Source organism: Arabidopsis lyrata (genome assembly GCF_000004255.2).
Source record: "Arabidopsis lyrata subsp. lyrata unplaced genomic scaffold ARALYscaffold_8, whole genome shotgun sequence".
Classification (NCBI taxonomy): Eukaryota; Viridiplantae; Streptophyta; class Magnoliopsida; order Brassicales; family Brassicaceae; genus Arabidopsis; species Arabidopsis lyrata.
In genome coordinates this window covers 13,443,642-13,458,209 of record NW_003302548.1, presented here as the reverse complement: position 1 = coordinate 13,458,209, position 14,568 = coordinate 13,443,642, and the positions used below count along the sequence as shown (strand labels likewise).

At 34.2% G+C, this 14,568-nt stretch overlaps 1 protein-coding gene and 1 long non-coding RNA gene across 3 annotated transcripts; one reads left to right on the top strand and one right to left on the bottom strand.

Annotated features, from left to right (window-relative positions):
• Positions 1 to 5,111: 5,111 nt before the first annotated feature.
• LOC110229726 lies at positions 5,112 to 6,694 on the top strand. Of its 2 annotated transcripts, none has more exons than XR_002333110.1 (2): positions 5,112 to 5,616; positions 6,005 to 6,694. It is a non-coding gene; the product is annotated as an uncharacterized LOC110229726 (long non-coding RNA). The 2 variants fall into 2 exon arrangements; XR_002333111.1 differs by having other exon boundaries at positions 5,988 to 6,694.
• A 1,133-nt stretch (positions 6,695 to 7,827) lies between these two features.
• Positions 7,828 to 11,670, bottom strand: LOC9301830 (probable leucine-rich repeat receptor-like protein kinase At5g49770). The gene is made up of 15 exons (XM_021015759.1): positions 11,662 to 11,670; positions 10,932 to 11,085; positions 10,731 to 10,851; positions 10,393 to 10,464; positions 10,233 to 10,307; positions 10,043 to 10,114; positions 9,779 to 9,943; positions 9,605 to 9,679; positions 9,438 to 9,509; positions 9,283 to 9,354; positions 9,104 to 9,172; positions 8,679 to 8,753; positions 8,513 to 8,584; positions 8,291 to 8,425; positions 7,828 to 8,216 (listed from the first exon to the last, which is right to left on the bottom strand). Exons 1-15 carry the CDS (start codon positions 11,668 to 11,670, stop codon positions 8,096 to 8,098), a joined length of 1,359 nt encoding a protein of 452 aa, XP_020871418.1. The 3' UTR covers positions 7,828 to 8,095.
• Positions 11,671 to 14,568: the final 2,898 nt, after the last annotated feature.

The window sequence follows — 14,568 nt, the reverse complement described above, 5'->3', positions numbered from 1 at the left end:
GGACAACAAGAACAACAAGAAGTGGAGAGACATCATAGCAGTGTTGTAGTGGTAGGATCAAGCTATTTGATGTATGTCAACATAATGTTTTGTCGATCAAATTGATAGTGGATGAAAATGTTAGTGTCCACAAGCTACACTCGTGCAACGACGTGTGTTTAGGGGATACATATATACACTCAAACACTCTACGCGTTAACTACGTGTATTTTAAGGCTTTAAATGGATGTTACGGGTGAAGCGGACTAAACCATTTTATTTTTTGGGCGGACAACAATCTACAGCACACCAAATTTATTTCTATGTAAAAGTGGTATGCAGTTGTTTGCTGCGGATTTTTTTTTTTTTTTTTTATGTTCACATCACTATAGATTATAATTTATGAATAATAAATGACAAGAAATCCAAGCCCCATCGGCCGCGACCATTTGAAACCTAAGCTACACCACCACTCACATTTGTTAGAGTTGCAATTTGTGTATTTAATAATCAGTTTGGATATAGATTGTTCTAGCGATTCATTTTTCAGTAGCTTTAGATTAATTACTAAGAGTAAAAGAAATACCTTTTTGGAATTTTCTATGATAATAATCTCAACAACTTCAAAAATGTTCAACAAAACTTGTGGAAAACTCTTGAATAACTTATTAAACATGTCTTTTACAAGCATAGTATATAGTATCTCAAGGAAGCTTGCAACTCCTAAATTCTGTTAATGCTGAAATCACAAAGTTCTGATGCAACAGTAACATCAATTAAGTTGTATAAAGCTAATCAAAGTATATGGCTGGAAGTGAAATGACTAGCCTTAAGAACTTGGTACCTGCATTTTAAAGCTACTCTGGATGGTTAATTCTTCAGACCAGGATCTGTTTGGGTTGCAGAAAAGTCTCATACTTGAATTTGAAACAGACACAGCTGCTCTACTCTGAAACCTGAGTCTCTGGAGGATCGTAGTAACCTGGAATCTTCATTCCGGTTATCTAAAATTTGAGTTGGTTAACTTCCAGAGTGTATCCAACTTTTCCGTGAATTGCAGATTATGGCTTCTTTGTCTCCGATTAACCGGAATACTATATCTAATATTGAGATCACATCAACCGTACATCGTTTCCGTTCTCATCTTGAATAATTTCCCGAAGTGTCGGGTTTCTTCTTTGTTGTTTCACCTTCTCGGTTTGTTGTCTGATGGAGAAAATGTCTCGTGAGTCCCCTTTTGGCAAACTCTCGTCTCATATCTCCCTTCATAAAACACAATTTTATTTTTATTTAAATTTAAAACGAAAAATATGGATATTACTGCTATACCCCAACCAAAATTTCAATATTACTGGTAAAACCTGGATCTATTCAAACTCACACCCGACCCATCTCTTCTAATCAGATACCCTAATTCTCATTTATTCTCTGTGTTTGAAAAGGAAAAAAAAACGAAATCAAATCGAAGAGAAATTAAAATCTTTGAAAGTTTATGAGAGAGATCCGTTGAAAAGAAGAGAAATCAAAATCAAATCCCTAGAATTTCTCCTCTCCTTATTCTCCTTCATCTAAAGCGTAACTGCTAACTATTCTTGGGAGATTTTGATTTCGAAACCAACTTCAGATTTTCGAGTTTCGTTTCTCTTTCGTAACCACATTCGTTTTCTCGTTTCCGATAATGCCTCCAAAGAAAACTGGATTAAAGAGGAAGAGAGAAGTACCAACGACGGAGCAGCAGCCATCGTCGACAGAGTAGCAGCCATCCTCGACGGAGCAGCAGCCATCCTCGACGGAGCAGCCATCTTCGACTGCGCAGCCATCCTTGACCTTAAGTCCGGTTTTGGAGCCAGAGAATGAGGAAGAAGAGAGTGAAGAAGAAGAGAGCGAAGAAGAAGAAGAGAAAGAAGAAGAGAAAGAAGAAGGGAATGAGGAAGGGAATGAGGAAGGAGAGGAGTCCTCCTCCGATGATGGTAGTAGATCCTTGTGCGGAGAGTCCTCCTCCGATGAGAGTAAGAAGGATGAGATTGTAGTGGAAAATGCGCCGGAAAATGCTATGGTAAGTATTTGAATGGTGTGAAATGGTAGAACAGCGTAAAACTATGTGTATATCTGGGTACTACTGGTAGAACAGGGTAAAACTATTATTTATTGGTAAAACTGGTAGAACTGGGAATACTATGTGTTTGAGTTCTGGGTATAACTGGTAATACTAGGGCATTACTATATGTTTGATTTCTGGGTAATACTGATATTACTAGGGTATAACTATGTGTATGAATTCTGGGTAACACTGGTATTACTAAGGTATAACTATGTGTATATTTTCAGGGTAATACTGGTAATACTGGTAATACTATTCACAGAATAATAATATATGAATGAATGTCTGTTCTGTTGCAGGAGATCGACGATGAAGGTCGCATGTATAGCATGATGATGAAGACATCATGGGAAAAGATAACTCTCTCCATGTTAGAAGCTTACCCAAAATTGAATGTTCAAAATGACTGGAGAAGATGCTACGTCCGTAGAGCCATTTGGGAGAAAATTTCGACTTTTTAATTTATTCCACACGGTCTTCTACTTCTTATCTAGCATTGTTATTGGGCACACAAAGATTGGAGAAGATGCTACGTCCATGGAGTCATATTTTCTGAGAGCGTTGTATGATATGAACTATTTTGGGTTGTAATGTTTATAATATGTGTTCATTGTTTACATCCCACATGAAATTGATAGTATCATGGTAGCTGGAGGTGAAGAAGAATATACCTTCTTTACTATATCTTTATCTTATAGTTGTTGTTTAGATTTGTACAATTGGTAATACTAGGTAAAACTATGTTGGTTTTGTTTTTGTTATTTATACTACTGGTATTACTAGGTAAAACTATGTGCACCATCAAATTTACACATGTGCGAGTCAAATTTACACATGTGCGCCGTCAAATTTGGGGGAAAACCCAAAAAAATGGGAGAATTTCAATTTTGGGACACGTGGGCCCCATCTTCTCCACGTGTGCGCCGTTTTTTTTCCACCAGTGCGCAGCTTTTTTAAAACATAGTTGTACCCTAGTTATTGGTTGTACAAATTTTCTACATAGTTGTATTTTTGGTGTTTTTCAGTTTAACCAGTATTACATATTCTTAAAAATTGCTTATCTAGTTGTACACTTGAATAAACTCTATAATTATAGAATTCTTAATATTTTTTGTAATCATACGTTAAAAATATATAAAATTGTAAATTTTCCATCCTAAGTTGGTGTTTTTATAAAAAGTGAACTTAAAAGTATAAGGATTATGTTGTATGGAGTCTATTAAAACAATCCGATATGATATAATTTTTTTTCTCACTTAATTTATTTTATATCATTATAAGAGTTCATTATCACTTAATAGTCAGTGTAATATTTAATGTTGAAAAAAATTAATTCGAAATTCAAATTCCTTCATAAGTTATATCAGTTTTATTAGTATTACCAAATCACGTTATTAGTACTACTTTTTATACTAGTTTTACCCATTTGCCATAGAAAAAAAAAAACAAAGTATTACATCAGAAAAAACTAGTGTTACATAGTTGTCCAAGTCGAAATTATTTTACAAATCATAAAGTGCAGATAAAATCAAATATTATGATTGCCAAATAACAACCACAAACAAAACAAAACATAACCTTTACTCTCCACAGTTGCTCGGACAATTCTGGTGGAGTGATGACCTCCACATACAAAACATATCTACGGACTACGGTTATTTTCACCTAAAACTATATAGACACCAACATCCTCATCATCACAAATGTAAATCTCTTTCTCTGGTCCCAACACCACTGCATTGTACCTCATTTGCAATTTAACCTTACTTTTATCTAATCCAAGCTTCGTGCATATCCTACCTTCTAACATGGAGAGCGTTATTTTCCCCTCCGATGTATTCATCATCAAGCTATACATGCGACCTTTGCATTTAAAATATATGATCACGTTCTCCATCATTGTATCCTGCAAAAACAATACAAAAACTCTGTCAGTTATACTAGTTGTACTAGTTGTACTACAATTCTGGGTAATACTAGTATAACTAGTCATACTACATGAAAATGGGTAATACTAGTGTAACTGGTGATACTACATGTAAATGGGTAATACTAGTGTAACTAGTCATACTACATACATCTGGGTAATACTAGTATAACCAGTAATACTACGTATATATTTTTCAATAGATTCAGGTACAATTCTACCCAGTTCTACCAGTTGTACTTTCGCGACAAGAACTCAAATCAAATGGTTTCGGGTTCAAAACTACAATTCACTATGATTCAGTTCCTGTAATCCATTTCTTACCCATTTACAGACCTATTCGACCCAAAAACTATGCATAAACTTCCAATGTGCATACCCAAACACAATTACCTAAATCTAATTGAATTGAATCTCCTATTTAGTATATGTCTACATCCTAAACTTCTATTTCAAGCTCTATGCAGCTAAAGGAACTAACCTGTCTCACCGCAGCTCGCCGGAAGCTCGCCGGAACGGAAGAAACGGCAACAATGCAGCTCGCCGGAGATGAAGCTCGAGAGAGAGACGCCTCTCGTTTTTTTTTTTTTCCTGGATTCGATTTTTTTTTTTATATAAATTCATTAAACAATTTGAAGAAAAAGAATGAAGGGTATTTTCGTCTACACACGTTTCATTAAACAAGAAAGGGATATGTAGACTCATTTGGGATATAAGAGGTTTTGTTTTGCCAAAAGGGGAGTTAGTAGACATTTTCTCTGTCTGATGACCGATCATCCCTTCTCGGCTTCTCCCAATTGTATGGGCCTGTTGGGCTTTTTGTTTACTTCAATTTGCTTGGTCTTTTGGGTTTCCTTATGGGTTGTTGTAACCTCTTGTATTTTGTACAAACAAAGAAAGTACAAATTTTAAGAAGAGTTAGTTGACTTGTCCCCACAAACTCATAGTTTTGTTTATCCATTTGATCAGCTTTAGAATGTTGCAAGGGTGGCTTCTGAAATGGTTTCCGGCCCGTAGTATTTTGATGCATAAAGCAAAAGAAAAAATTAAGCCTATTAACAAAAATATTTATTAAATAAAAACATAAAATGGCTTTTTCAATATCCGAACCCACCATTTATTGGTGGTTAAATGAATTTCCTTTGAGAGGGTTTTCTCTCTTCTCTCTCTTCAAAAGCTTCTTCGCCGTCTTTAGATTCGGATCGATAGCCGGAGATCCTTATTGATCCGGCATCGATTCTGCTTTGTTTCCCGATCCTTGGGCTTTTGGCTCGCCGTGTTGGCGCTTTGATTCCGGTTTTTTCCGGCTTTTGTGTCTGTTTGTTTATGATCGTTAGTGAAATTCTAAAGATTTCGGGACTTTGGTGGTGTTGAAGCCAGCTTTGATTTCTCAGTCGCATGGTTTGGTTGCTTCCGGCGCGTGACGGCAAGGTGAGGTGACCTGAGAATTATAATAGAGACGTGGTGGTTTTCCAGGTGGTGATGGGAAGTCGTTTTAGATCCGGAGGTCTCGTCGGGTTTCATATCTGGAGGGTTCCTCGGGTTAATCTATTGTCAGAATTTCCGGTGCTTTCCATTCTCTTCACCGTCATTTGGTGTGACTCATGAGGTACCATTCTCGGGTCCGGTTCGTCTTCTTTGTTTCTTCTTGGCTGAAGCTCCTCATCGCTTGCTCTCAGTTGGTTTAGTTTTAGATGTTTAGTTGTTTAGTCGTGGGTATTTTAGGATGGATTCAATCTTTGGCTTGGTCTTCATATGAGAATTAGATGTTTTGTTGGCCCTTTCTCTAAGGTTCGGTAGTACGTCTTAGACGTTTGGTCCGGATTTTGTGGCTCTCAATCTCTGGTTCTATATCATTGGTGTAGTCAGGTGTGGTCCTCTTGTTGGCTATTGGGTTATTGGATCTGATTCCTAGTTCTTCCTCTCGAGTTTTTGGTGCCTTGCGTTGGCTTAGGTTTGATTGATGGATTCGTCTTTAAGTTGGCAATTTGTTGCAGAGGCATCTACGGGTTCAAGACGATGCAGTGGATTCTTTCTCCATCTCTTCTCTTGCGTGGCGGTAACCTATCCTTTCTCTGTAGGTGGCTTGGGTGGGGCATACGATGTCCGTGTGTAAGAAGTGGAGATCCTCTTTGGCGTTCCATCTCTCGGTTTTAATTGTTGCTCTTTGTTCTGCTGCCTCCTCGATGCATTGGTTCTTTGGAGTGGTAGTGTTGGATTAGAATCTGTGCTCTGTTTTAGTTGATTCTCCGTCTTCATTTCTGCCGGTGTTGTGGTTGTGTGGGTTCAGTTTAGTTCCTTTCTCGGGCCTTCAGTCTTTTCTGGGGGCATTCTAATGATTGGTTCTTTTCAAGGGCTCCAGTTTGTAGCTCAGCTCTGGCGTCTCCTTTTCCTATGGAAGTGTTCGTCGGTTGCCTTTGATTCAGAGTTTTCAGTGTTAGTTCTTAGGAGCTTAAGACTTTAACCCTTTGTGTCTGTTGGTTTAGGAGTTTCTTCCTCAATTGTCTCCCTGTTTTGGGGCTTTTGGCTCCGAGGGTTCTATGAACTCGTCGGCTTTGTCGCTTTGGAGCATCCTATTTGGTTGTGGATGTTTGTTTTATGCTTTGGACTAAGTGGAAGAATCACTAATGTACTGGTAACTTTGGCTATGTTATAATAAAGAAGACACTCTTGTGACAAAAAAAAAATGAATTTCCTTTAACCTTCAACCACTAGACTATAGAAATTGTTACTTAAAATGATAAATTTATAATATACATTTTGATGTCTAAAACACCAGTTTAACCAGCTTTAGCTATGGGTCAGGCCACCATTATAAAATCTTCTTCTGAATCATGTGATTCCGACAAACAAACCTCTTCGATTTGTTTTATCAATTTCTCTTATATTTTGGATTTCGGAGAGCAACTAGCGGTGGATTTGAGCGGTTTTGTTTGTTTTTGGTGACAAATATATGCAAGAGTTGGTGTTAGCTTGGTGCTTTGAAGTTTGTTTAGTAGTCTCGGTGGTTTAGACTATGTATCGTGGTGATCTCATACTCTTATCTATTCGATTACTTCATATTCGTAGACAACTCACAACATGCATTAATTTGGTGTCTAACATATCCTACTACGTACGATCTTTATCTCATTCTCTTTGTTACCATTCCTGCTACATGCATTAGATTTTGTAGTTGTTAAGGCTTAGACTTATCGGCTTATGATTTATTGCCCTTAGAACATGCAATCCCTCTTTCGTCAAAGGAGATCATAATCTATGGTGGCTTCCTCTTTGAAATGGACACTGAAGGTTGTAATGTGTGTGATTTTTGTGGTTTCGATTCTTTTCCTTATAATGTACCTTGGAAAATTTGGTAATCAAACATATCCTCACAAACTAGAAATTCACCATTAACTCTTCCAAACCAAAATAATAGGAAAAAATATTTAAACAGCTCAAAAAGGCTCAAAAAACATTCTAATTTCATAAAGTCATTTTTTGATTTCATATTAAGAAAATGAGCCACAATATAAAGAGGAAATTCAATTGAAAACAAGATAAAGTACAGGACACACAAAAGAATTAGGAAAACACAAAAACGGTCTTCAACATGCATGAATTAATGAGAAATTACTCATAAATGTAATATTGGTGAAAACCGAAAACAAACATGAACAAATATTTAAACATGAATTAAGATATAAAAGATATTTCCAATGACGATATTTGGATGTCCTTAGCTCTCTTTGTTATGCTCGGCATTATTTCATCCATTTGACCATCCTTCATTTTGTCAATGAAAGGTGTAGTTCTCTATAGATTGCTCAACACTCAAACAGAAGTGAAAGTACTTCGATAGTTTTATTATGCATATGAAACAAGGCTTAAATAGCCAACATCTGAAGACATAGTCTTCTACATCTTGTTGACTAGAAAATACGGAAACAGAACTGAACATATAGAGCAACAACTTGACTACTACGATCCATGAGATTATTCAAAGATCAAATACTAATTCAAACAAAGACTTATTCAAACTCCAACAAAAGGATCATATATACATTTGAGCTTGTGCTCCATCATCAAGTTGCATTTTCTCTTATATTTCAGATGGCCACAGAGTCCACATTATAGATTGGGATGATAGAAAATGAGGATTGGTGTTGGATTGCTGAGCAGAAACTCGGCATGTTCCCTACCTCCCCGCACACTGGATTATTTGCCAATCTATAGATATATCAACAAATATAATCAATATATTGAACAAAGAAGTCATTGTTATTTGTGATAAGAATACATACATTACTTGGATGCGTTCATTAGCTGCTTGTTTATAACCAGTTATGTTATTGTATCGTAAATCAACAAACTTCAGTTGTTTGCTATAGTTGGTACCAAATTCCAAGGTTCCGTTTATCCGATTACGCTTAAGGTTACTGCAAGTAAAACGTAAGGCATCTCAATCCGTAAAAATTTCACAAGTTGGTTTCTAGTCATAGTTTATGTAATATTGTTTTACTCACACATATTGCAATCGAATAAGACTGAAGAGTGAGATTGGTATTGAACCAATGAGTTGGATCCCTTCCATCTTTCTGCCAAATAGAATACCATTTGTTATTCGTAAGCATGCACATCAATATATATTTATCTTGAGAGAGAGAGAGTGAGAGAGGTTCATTTTCATACAATGTTGAAAGGTTGCGTAATGAAGAGATCCATGATGGAACGAGTGAGAATTCCAAAGTGTTATTGCTCACATCTCTGTTGGAAAACAATCGCATCATGGCAATAGTTTGGTTAGTAATTAATGAAAGTTCGAGAAGGGTAACAATGATGGTAAAATGAGCAGAAAAAGAGGAAGTGAAATACTCTCTATGTTTCTAAAAGAATGATGTTTTGAGTTTTTACACATTAATTAAGAAAAAAAGTTATTTTTATAAATTTTTATTGTTTTATTGATAGTTTAATAATATTAATCTCAATTCTCTCTTTTCTCTATTTATCACAAATAAAATAATAATGATGCTATTACAAAACAGCAATCTTTGTGGAACAAGAATAAAACCCAAAACATCAAATATCTAGAAACAGAGGGAGTACAAAAAACTTACAATGCATCGAGAACGGTCAAACTGGCTAAATTTGGAAGACTACCTGTAAATTTGTTGTTGGCCAAGTGCCTGAAATGGATTCAAATCACTTACCGCTTTTTTTTTTCTTTTTTGGTCAAAGTTACCACTTTTTATTTATAATTACAAATATCACAATAAAACTTTTGTTGCTCACTTACAGTTGGTCAAGCCTTGTGAGATTATTAAGACTTGGAGGAATATCTCCACTTAGTCTATTCGTATCAAGGCGTCTTGAAATAAGAAAACAGCATATGAGATTACAGAAATTAGGATAAATAAAAAAATGATATTAGAAAAATCTTTTACTACTTACATCACTAACATCGTTGTAACGAGGCCGAGGCTTTTTGGGATTTTTCCTGTGAATTGGTTATCATTGAATAGCCTATCGACAAAACAACATACCCATGCAATCACTTATTTCGTTACTACTCTTAACTGGCGCAAACTCTTAGCTTTCACAAGTGCTATGAAACTTACACATGTATCAATTTCATGTTTGAGCTGAAGAGCTTTTCCGGGATATCGCCTGAAAGCTTATTTTTTCCAAAATGGCTACAAGAGAAAGTGAATGTGAGTTCAAGATTAGTTAGTATGAATTAAAAAAGAGAGTTATTATATAACAAAAAATGGAATTGTTTTTGGATTATATACAAGTGTTGAGTTTGAAGAAGCATGTCAAGTCCAGGTGAAGAAGTCCCATTAGATATTGGAAGCTCTCCTTCTATCCGATTGTCATCTATATCGAACCAATCTAGTTTCGACAACCGTCCAACGGATGCTGGAATTGTTCCATTAAATTTATTTGAATTAAGGGCGCTATATGGAGGAAACACAAAGTAATTACTAAATATGTTTTTTAGACTACAGTTGAAAAAGAGTATATATTTATGATAACATGAAGCAACAAAATCTTACAGCTTAATAAGTTGTTCTAAAGATCCTACGGACTCAGGGATTTGACCACTAAAACCACATCCCACAAGGATCCTGGAGAGTGAAAAAGAGTTAGTTATAAAATATGCCATAAAACAAGGCGGTTAGATGACAAGAAAAAGAAAAAAAATAAGGCGGTTACAAATGGGTCATCATGATAATGTTTTCTTACAAGTTCTTTAACTTCTTAAGGTTACCAATGTTTGGTGGAAGTGGTCCAGTCAATCCAGTATTGAATGACAAATCTCTACGAACATTGGATCATATGATGAGAACAAAATCCATTTCTACGTATAGGAGGAAGATGAAGAAGAAGAAGAAGAGAGACTTACAAGATCTCCAATTCAGACAAGGCTGAAATATACTCAGAAAGCGTTCCTTCCAAATTATGGTTAACTAGTGATCTGCAACAAGAAACATATAGTTAGAATTCTCCAAAGGATTTGTTGGAGATTAGGTTGGGATTATTGGGCCATGAGATTAGACTCATAATCTTGATGAGGAAGCATGTGAACAACATCCCACATTGAAAGATGAGAAAGGACCTTGAGCAATATATAAGAAACATGTGTCACTCCACTCATCGCCAATTAGTTTTGGATTAGAAGCACATGTAAATTAAAAGCATTACTGTAAGAAGCCACAAAAATATAAAGAAACAAGTTGTTACATTGACACGACGCGATTATTAGTACATGTAATTCCAACCCAATTGGTTCCACAAGGATCAGAGCCTTCCCAACTTTTAGGAGACCTGGTCCATTCATTCTTTAGGGCTCTTAAAGCAGAAGCTGCGCCATTTTTAAAATAATTCAAAGATTTTGAAATTTTTATATCTGAAAAACCTGACCACCATCATACTTATACTTACCATCCAAACCATTAGTGAATGCAGAAACATAACACCTTTGGAAGAAAAAAAAGACCACGAGCATAAAGCTTAAGGCTTCAATTCTTGAACTCATCTTCAAATCCAATAAGAATCTCTTCTCACTTCCTTTGCTTTTATAGCCATTAGCCAGTGGCTTTCAAAACATGTAGACGATAATGTTGACAATTCAAAAGGAATAGACTTTGTACAAATCCAGTGAAACTCTATATAAAAATAGTCTATACAATAGTAACAATTCGAAAAAATGTCTTTCCGTTTTTTAATCGTAACTTTTTATATATATTTTTTAAAATTAAATTAATTTTTGTAATAGTTTAGTTGAACCATTGCAATATTTAGTTTAATTCACAAACAATTACAATTTTTAGTTTATCTTATGAACCATTGTAAAATTTAATTATCTACAGTCGCGTCTCTCGGATATAAATTTTCATAAATTAGTTTTTAATTATTAGAAAATATTTGAAATGAATTATATTCACTGTTTAATTGAACCAATGCAATATTTGATTTATTTGACTAATCATTGCACTTTTAATTAGTTTATTTTGTGAACCATTAATCTTTAGTTTATTAGACCAACCATTGCAGCATTTAGTATATTTACTATTTACGGTCGCATCTCTCGGTAAAACTCTTCAAAAATTCTTATTATTATTTTAATTTTTAGTTACAAAAAAAATGAATTGTCGCAACTGTTTAATTGAACCACTTCCATATTTAGTTTATTTGACGAACGATTTTAGTTTATTTTTTGAACCATTGTAATCTTTAATTTATTTGACAAATTGTTGCAACTTTTGGTATATTTCATAAACCGTTGCACCCTTTGATATATTTAATATATATGTCGCGTCTCTCGGTTACAGTTCTTTATAGTTTCTTTTATTTATTACTAAAATATATTAAATAAATTGTTGCTACCGTTTCATTCAACCACTGTAACATTTGGTTTATTTGATGAACCATTAAATTTCTTGGCTTATTTGACGAACCATTGAAATCTTTGGTTTATTTGATTAACTGCTGCAACATTTGGTATATTTGATGAACTGTTGCAATTAACCTTTAATTTATTTGATGAACTATTACAATTTTTATATGATATTTTTTTGCCAGCATTAGTTAAAGTTATATTTGTTCATTAAGAGTTGTATATTTTCACATGTTTTATTCGTACTTATTTACCAGAACTCTTTGTTCTCAAAGTTGTGTCTTTAACAAACAGTTTATTGATTTAAACGTTCATGTCTTTTTAACTCTCTATAAATATTTTTATCTTCTTAAGAAAGTTCTGTATATTATTATTACTTTTATTTGATATTTTTCATATACAATTACATTATTTCGCTATTTAGCAATCTTTTTTTTTCCCGTCAACAGCTATAATAGATTGCCTTAAATAAGCCAATGTTGGGGATAATTGTTTATTCGCTTTCACATTCGCATTTCGAGAAACTAAAGACAATGAAAAAACGTCGAATTCCTTCTTGTCGCTCTGAATCGCCTCTAGGTATGTTGCGAACGCTGGCCACTCTTGCGGGAAAGACATCATCTTCACCAGGTCGGAGCAGTCTGTAAGGAAAGCTACTTCTCTCTTGTCTTGGCCGATCATACATCTCATCGCCCAAATTAATGCTTCGACCTCTAAGTGAAGTGAGGTTAAACTTCTTCGAATATTAGCAGCTCCCATGTCTTGTGTTCCATCTGTCGGGCTAGAACAAAACCAGCCTAACCCAGAAAATCAATCACTCTCTTTTCAGGACCCATCTACATAGCACCGAAACCCATTTTCGGACTGCCCTAGATCGTCAATCGATCACTCTCGCTATTTAGCATTCATGTATACACTTTGTTATCTTTTTTTTTTTCCTAAATAACTATTAATTTTAGTTATTTGTTAATGTTTTCCGAGGATAGTCTCTATTTAACATAACACAATTTTAATTGTTGCGTTTTTTAATCATAATATTTTGTTGAATATAGTAATATAGTTTTGCTAAAAGGTTTTCTTATTGTTGAATATATTTATATACTTACATTTCTAATTGTATAAGAAATTAATTATAAGGCGAGCACCCCAAGGGAATGCTATAGTCGAAACTACCACAACGGTAAACATATTTGTGATTGTGTTAAAGAAAATTACAGAGTCGAGTTTTTTTTGAAAGACCTTGGTACGGAAGCTTTGGTACCACCTCGTCTACATTTCAGAGTTATTTATGGACACATCAGGTTTAAAGCTACGGTTTGCAAAAAAAAAAATTCAGCCAAAAGTTGTTGCATGTCAATCGTAACAGAGAGAAATTAAATATGAAGTTGGACAATAACGGATCTTATGATCGGTTAGCGAGTAAGACTACTCTTCGGAAAGCATCGTCAATCTCCCTTCTGATGTGTTTTTCACAGTGTATGGCGCATATATTTGCGTATGTAATAATTGTGTTCTAGTAATTTGTAATTATTTTTGTAATAACCTTTTTAAATCAATGAAAGTTTGTTTTAGCTGAAAAACAAGAAATTAAATGTTTCCGAAAGTTACGTCTATTTATCGTCAAAATTTGTTTCTTACTTTTCTTTTTAAAAAGTTTTGAAATTTTTTCCCCTATGATATTACAGTAGTCCTGGGTCCTACTAAAAATGATAAGTGGATTATAAGATAAAACGAGGTAAACATGAAACACAGCTAAGCTGATAAGAAGAAGGTTCCAATTCAAACGGGTATTGGAAGTAACACCTAGCTATGAGGTGTCGTGATGTGAAACTGTGGTTAACTCAGATATGATACGGTATGTTTTTTCAAACTGTGGTTAAAAAATGTGAATCTAATTTCAACACACCAACAAAATAAATCTCATTTTCATTAATTAGGGAAAAATATTCATGGAGCAGTTTATATATATATATATTAGATTCAGACCATGGTTAAACCGAAATACGAAAATAGAAATAAAATCTACTGAAGTGGGAACAATACTCAAACAACGTCAGTTTTGTAAGTTGAGTAAAAGTATTTTATATTATCCATTTTAGGTATTGATGTATCTGTACTGTTTAGTGTCTAGGTTCATTCAGTTCCTAGATACTATACAGTATAGATACATCAATACGTAAAATGGATAATATAAAATACTTTTACAAAACTGACGTCGTTTGAGTGTTGTTCCCATGCTGAAGATGATAAGTCTCTAGGTGACGTCGTTGAATCGTAATTTTCATATATATATATGTGGTAATTTAAATTAATTTTTACAATAGTTTATTAAATTATTGCAACATTTGGTTAATTTCACTAACAATTACAATTTTTAGTTTCTTTATATGTCGTTGTAATATTTATTTATCTACAGTCACGTCGCTCGAATATAAATTTTCATACATTAATAATTTTTAATTACTAAAATATATTTAAATGAAATATATCCACCGTTTAGTTGAACCAATGAAACATTTGATTTGTTTGACGAATCATTGTAACTTTAGTTAATTCATTTTATGAACGGCGTAATAGCATCTCTAGGTAAAACTCTTCATAAATTATTATTATTTAAATATTTTTAATTACAAAAATATTACCATAGATTGTCCTAACTGTTTATTTGAACCACTGCAATAT

Excerpts from the sequence above, each read along its gene's own strand:
- LOC9301830 (XM_021015759.1), bottom strand. Across the intron at positions 10,308-10,392 it reads TTGTCTGAATTGGAGATCTT|AGATTTGTCATTCAATACTG; the intron begins GTAAGTCTCTCT and ends CAATGTTCGTAG. Across the intron at positions 8,754-9,103 it reads TTGACCGTTCTCGATGCATT|AGATGTGAGCAATAACACTT; the intron begins GTAAGTTTTTTG and ends GTTTTCCAACAG.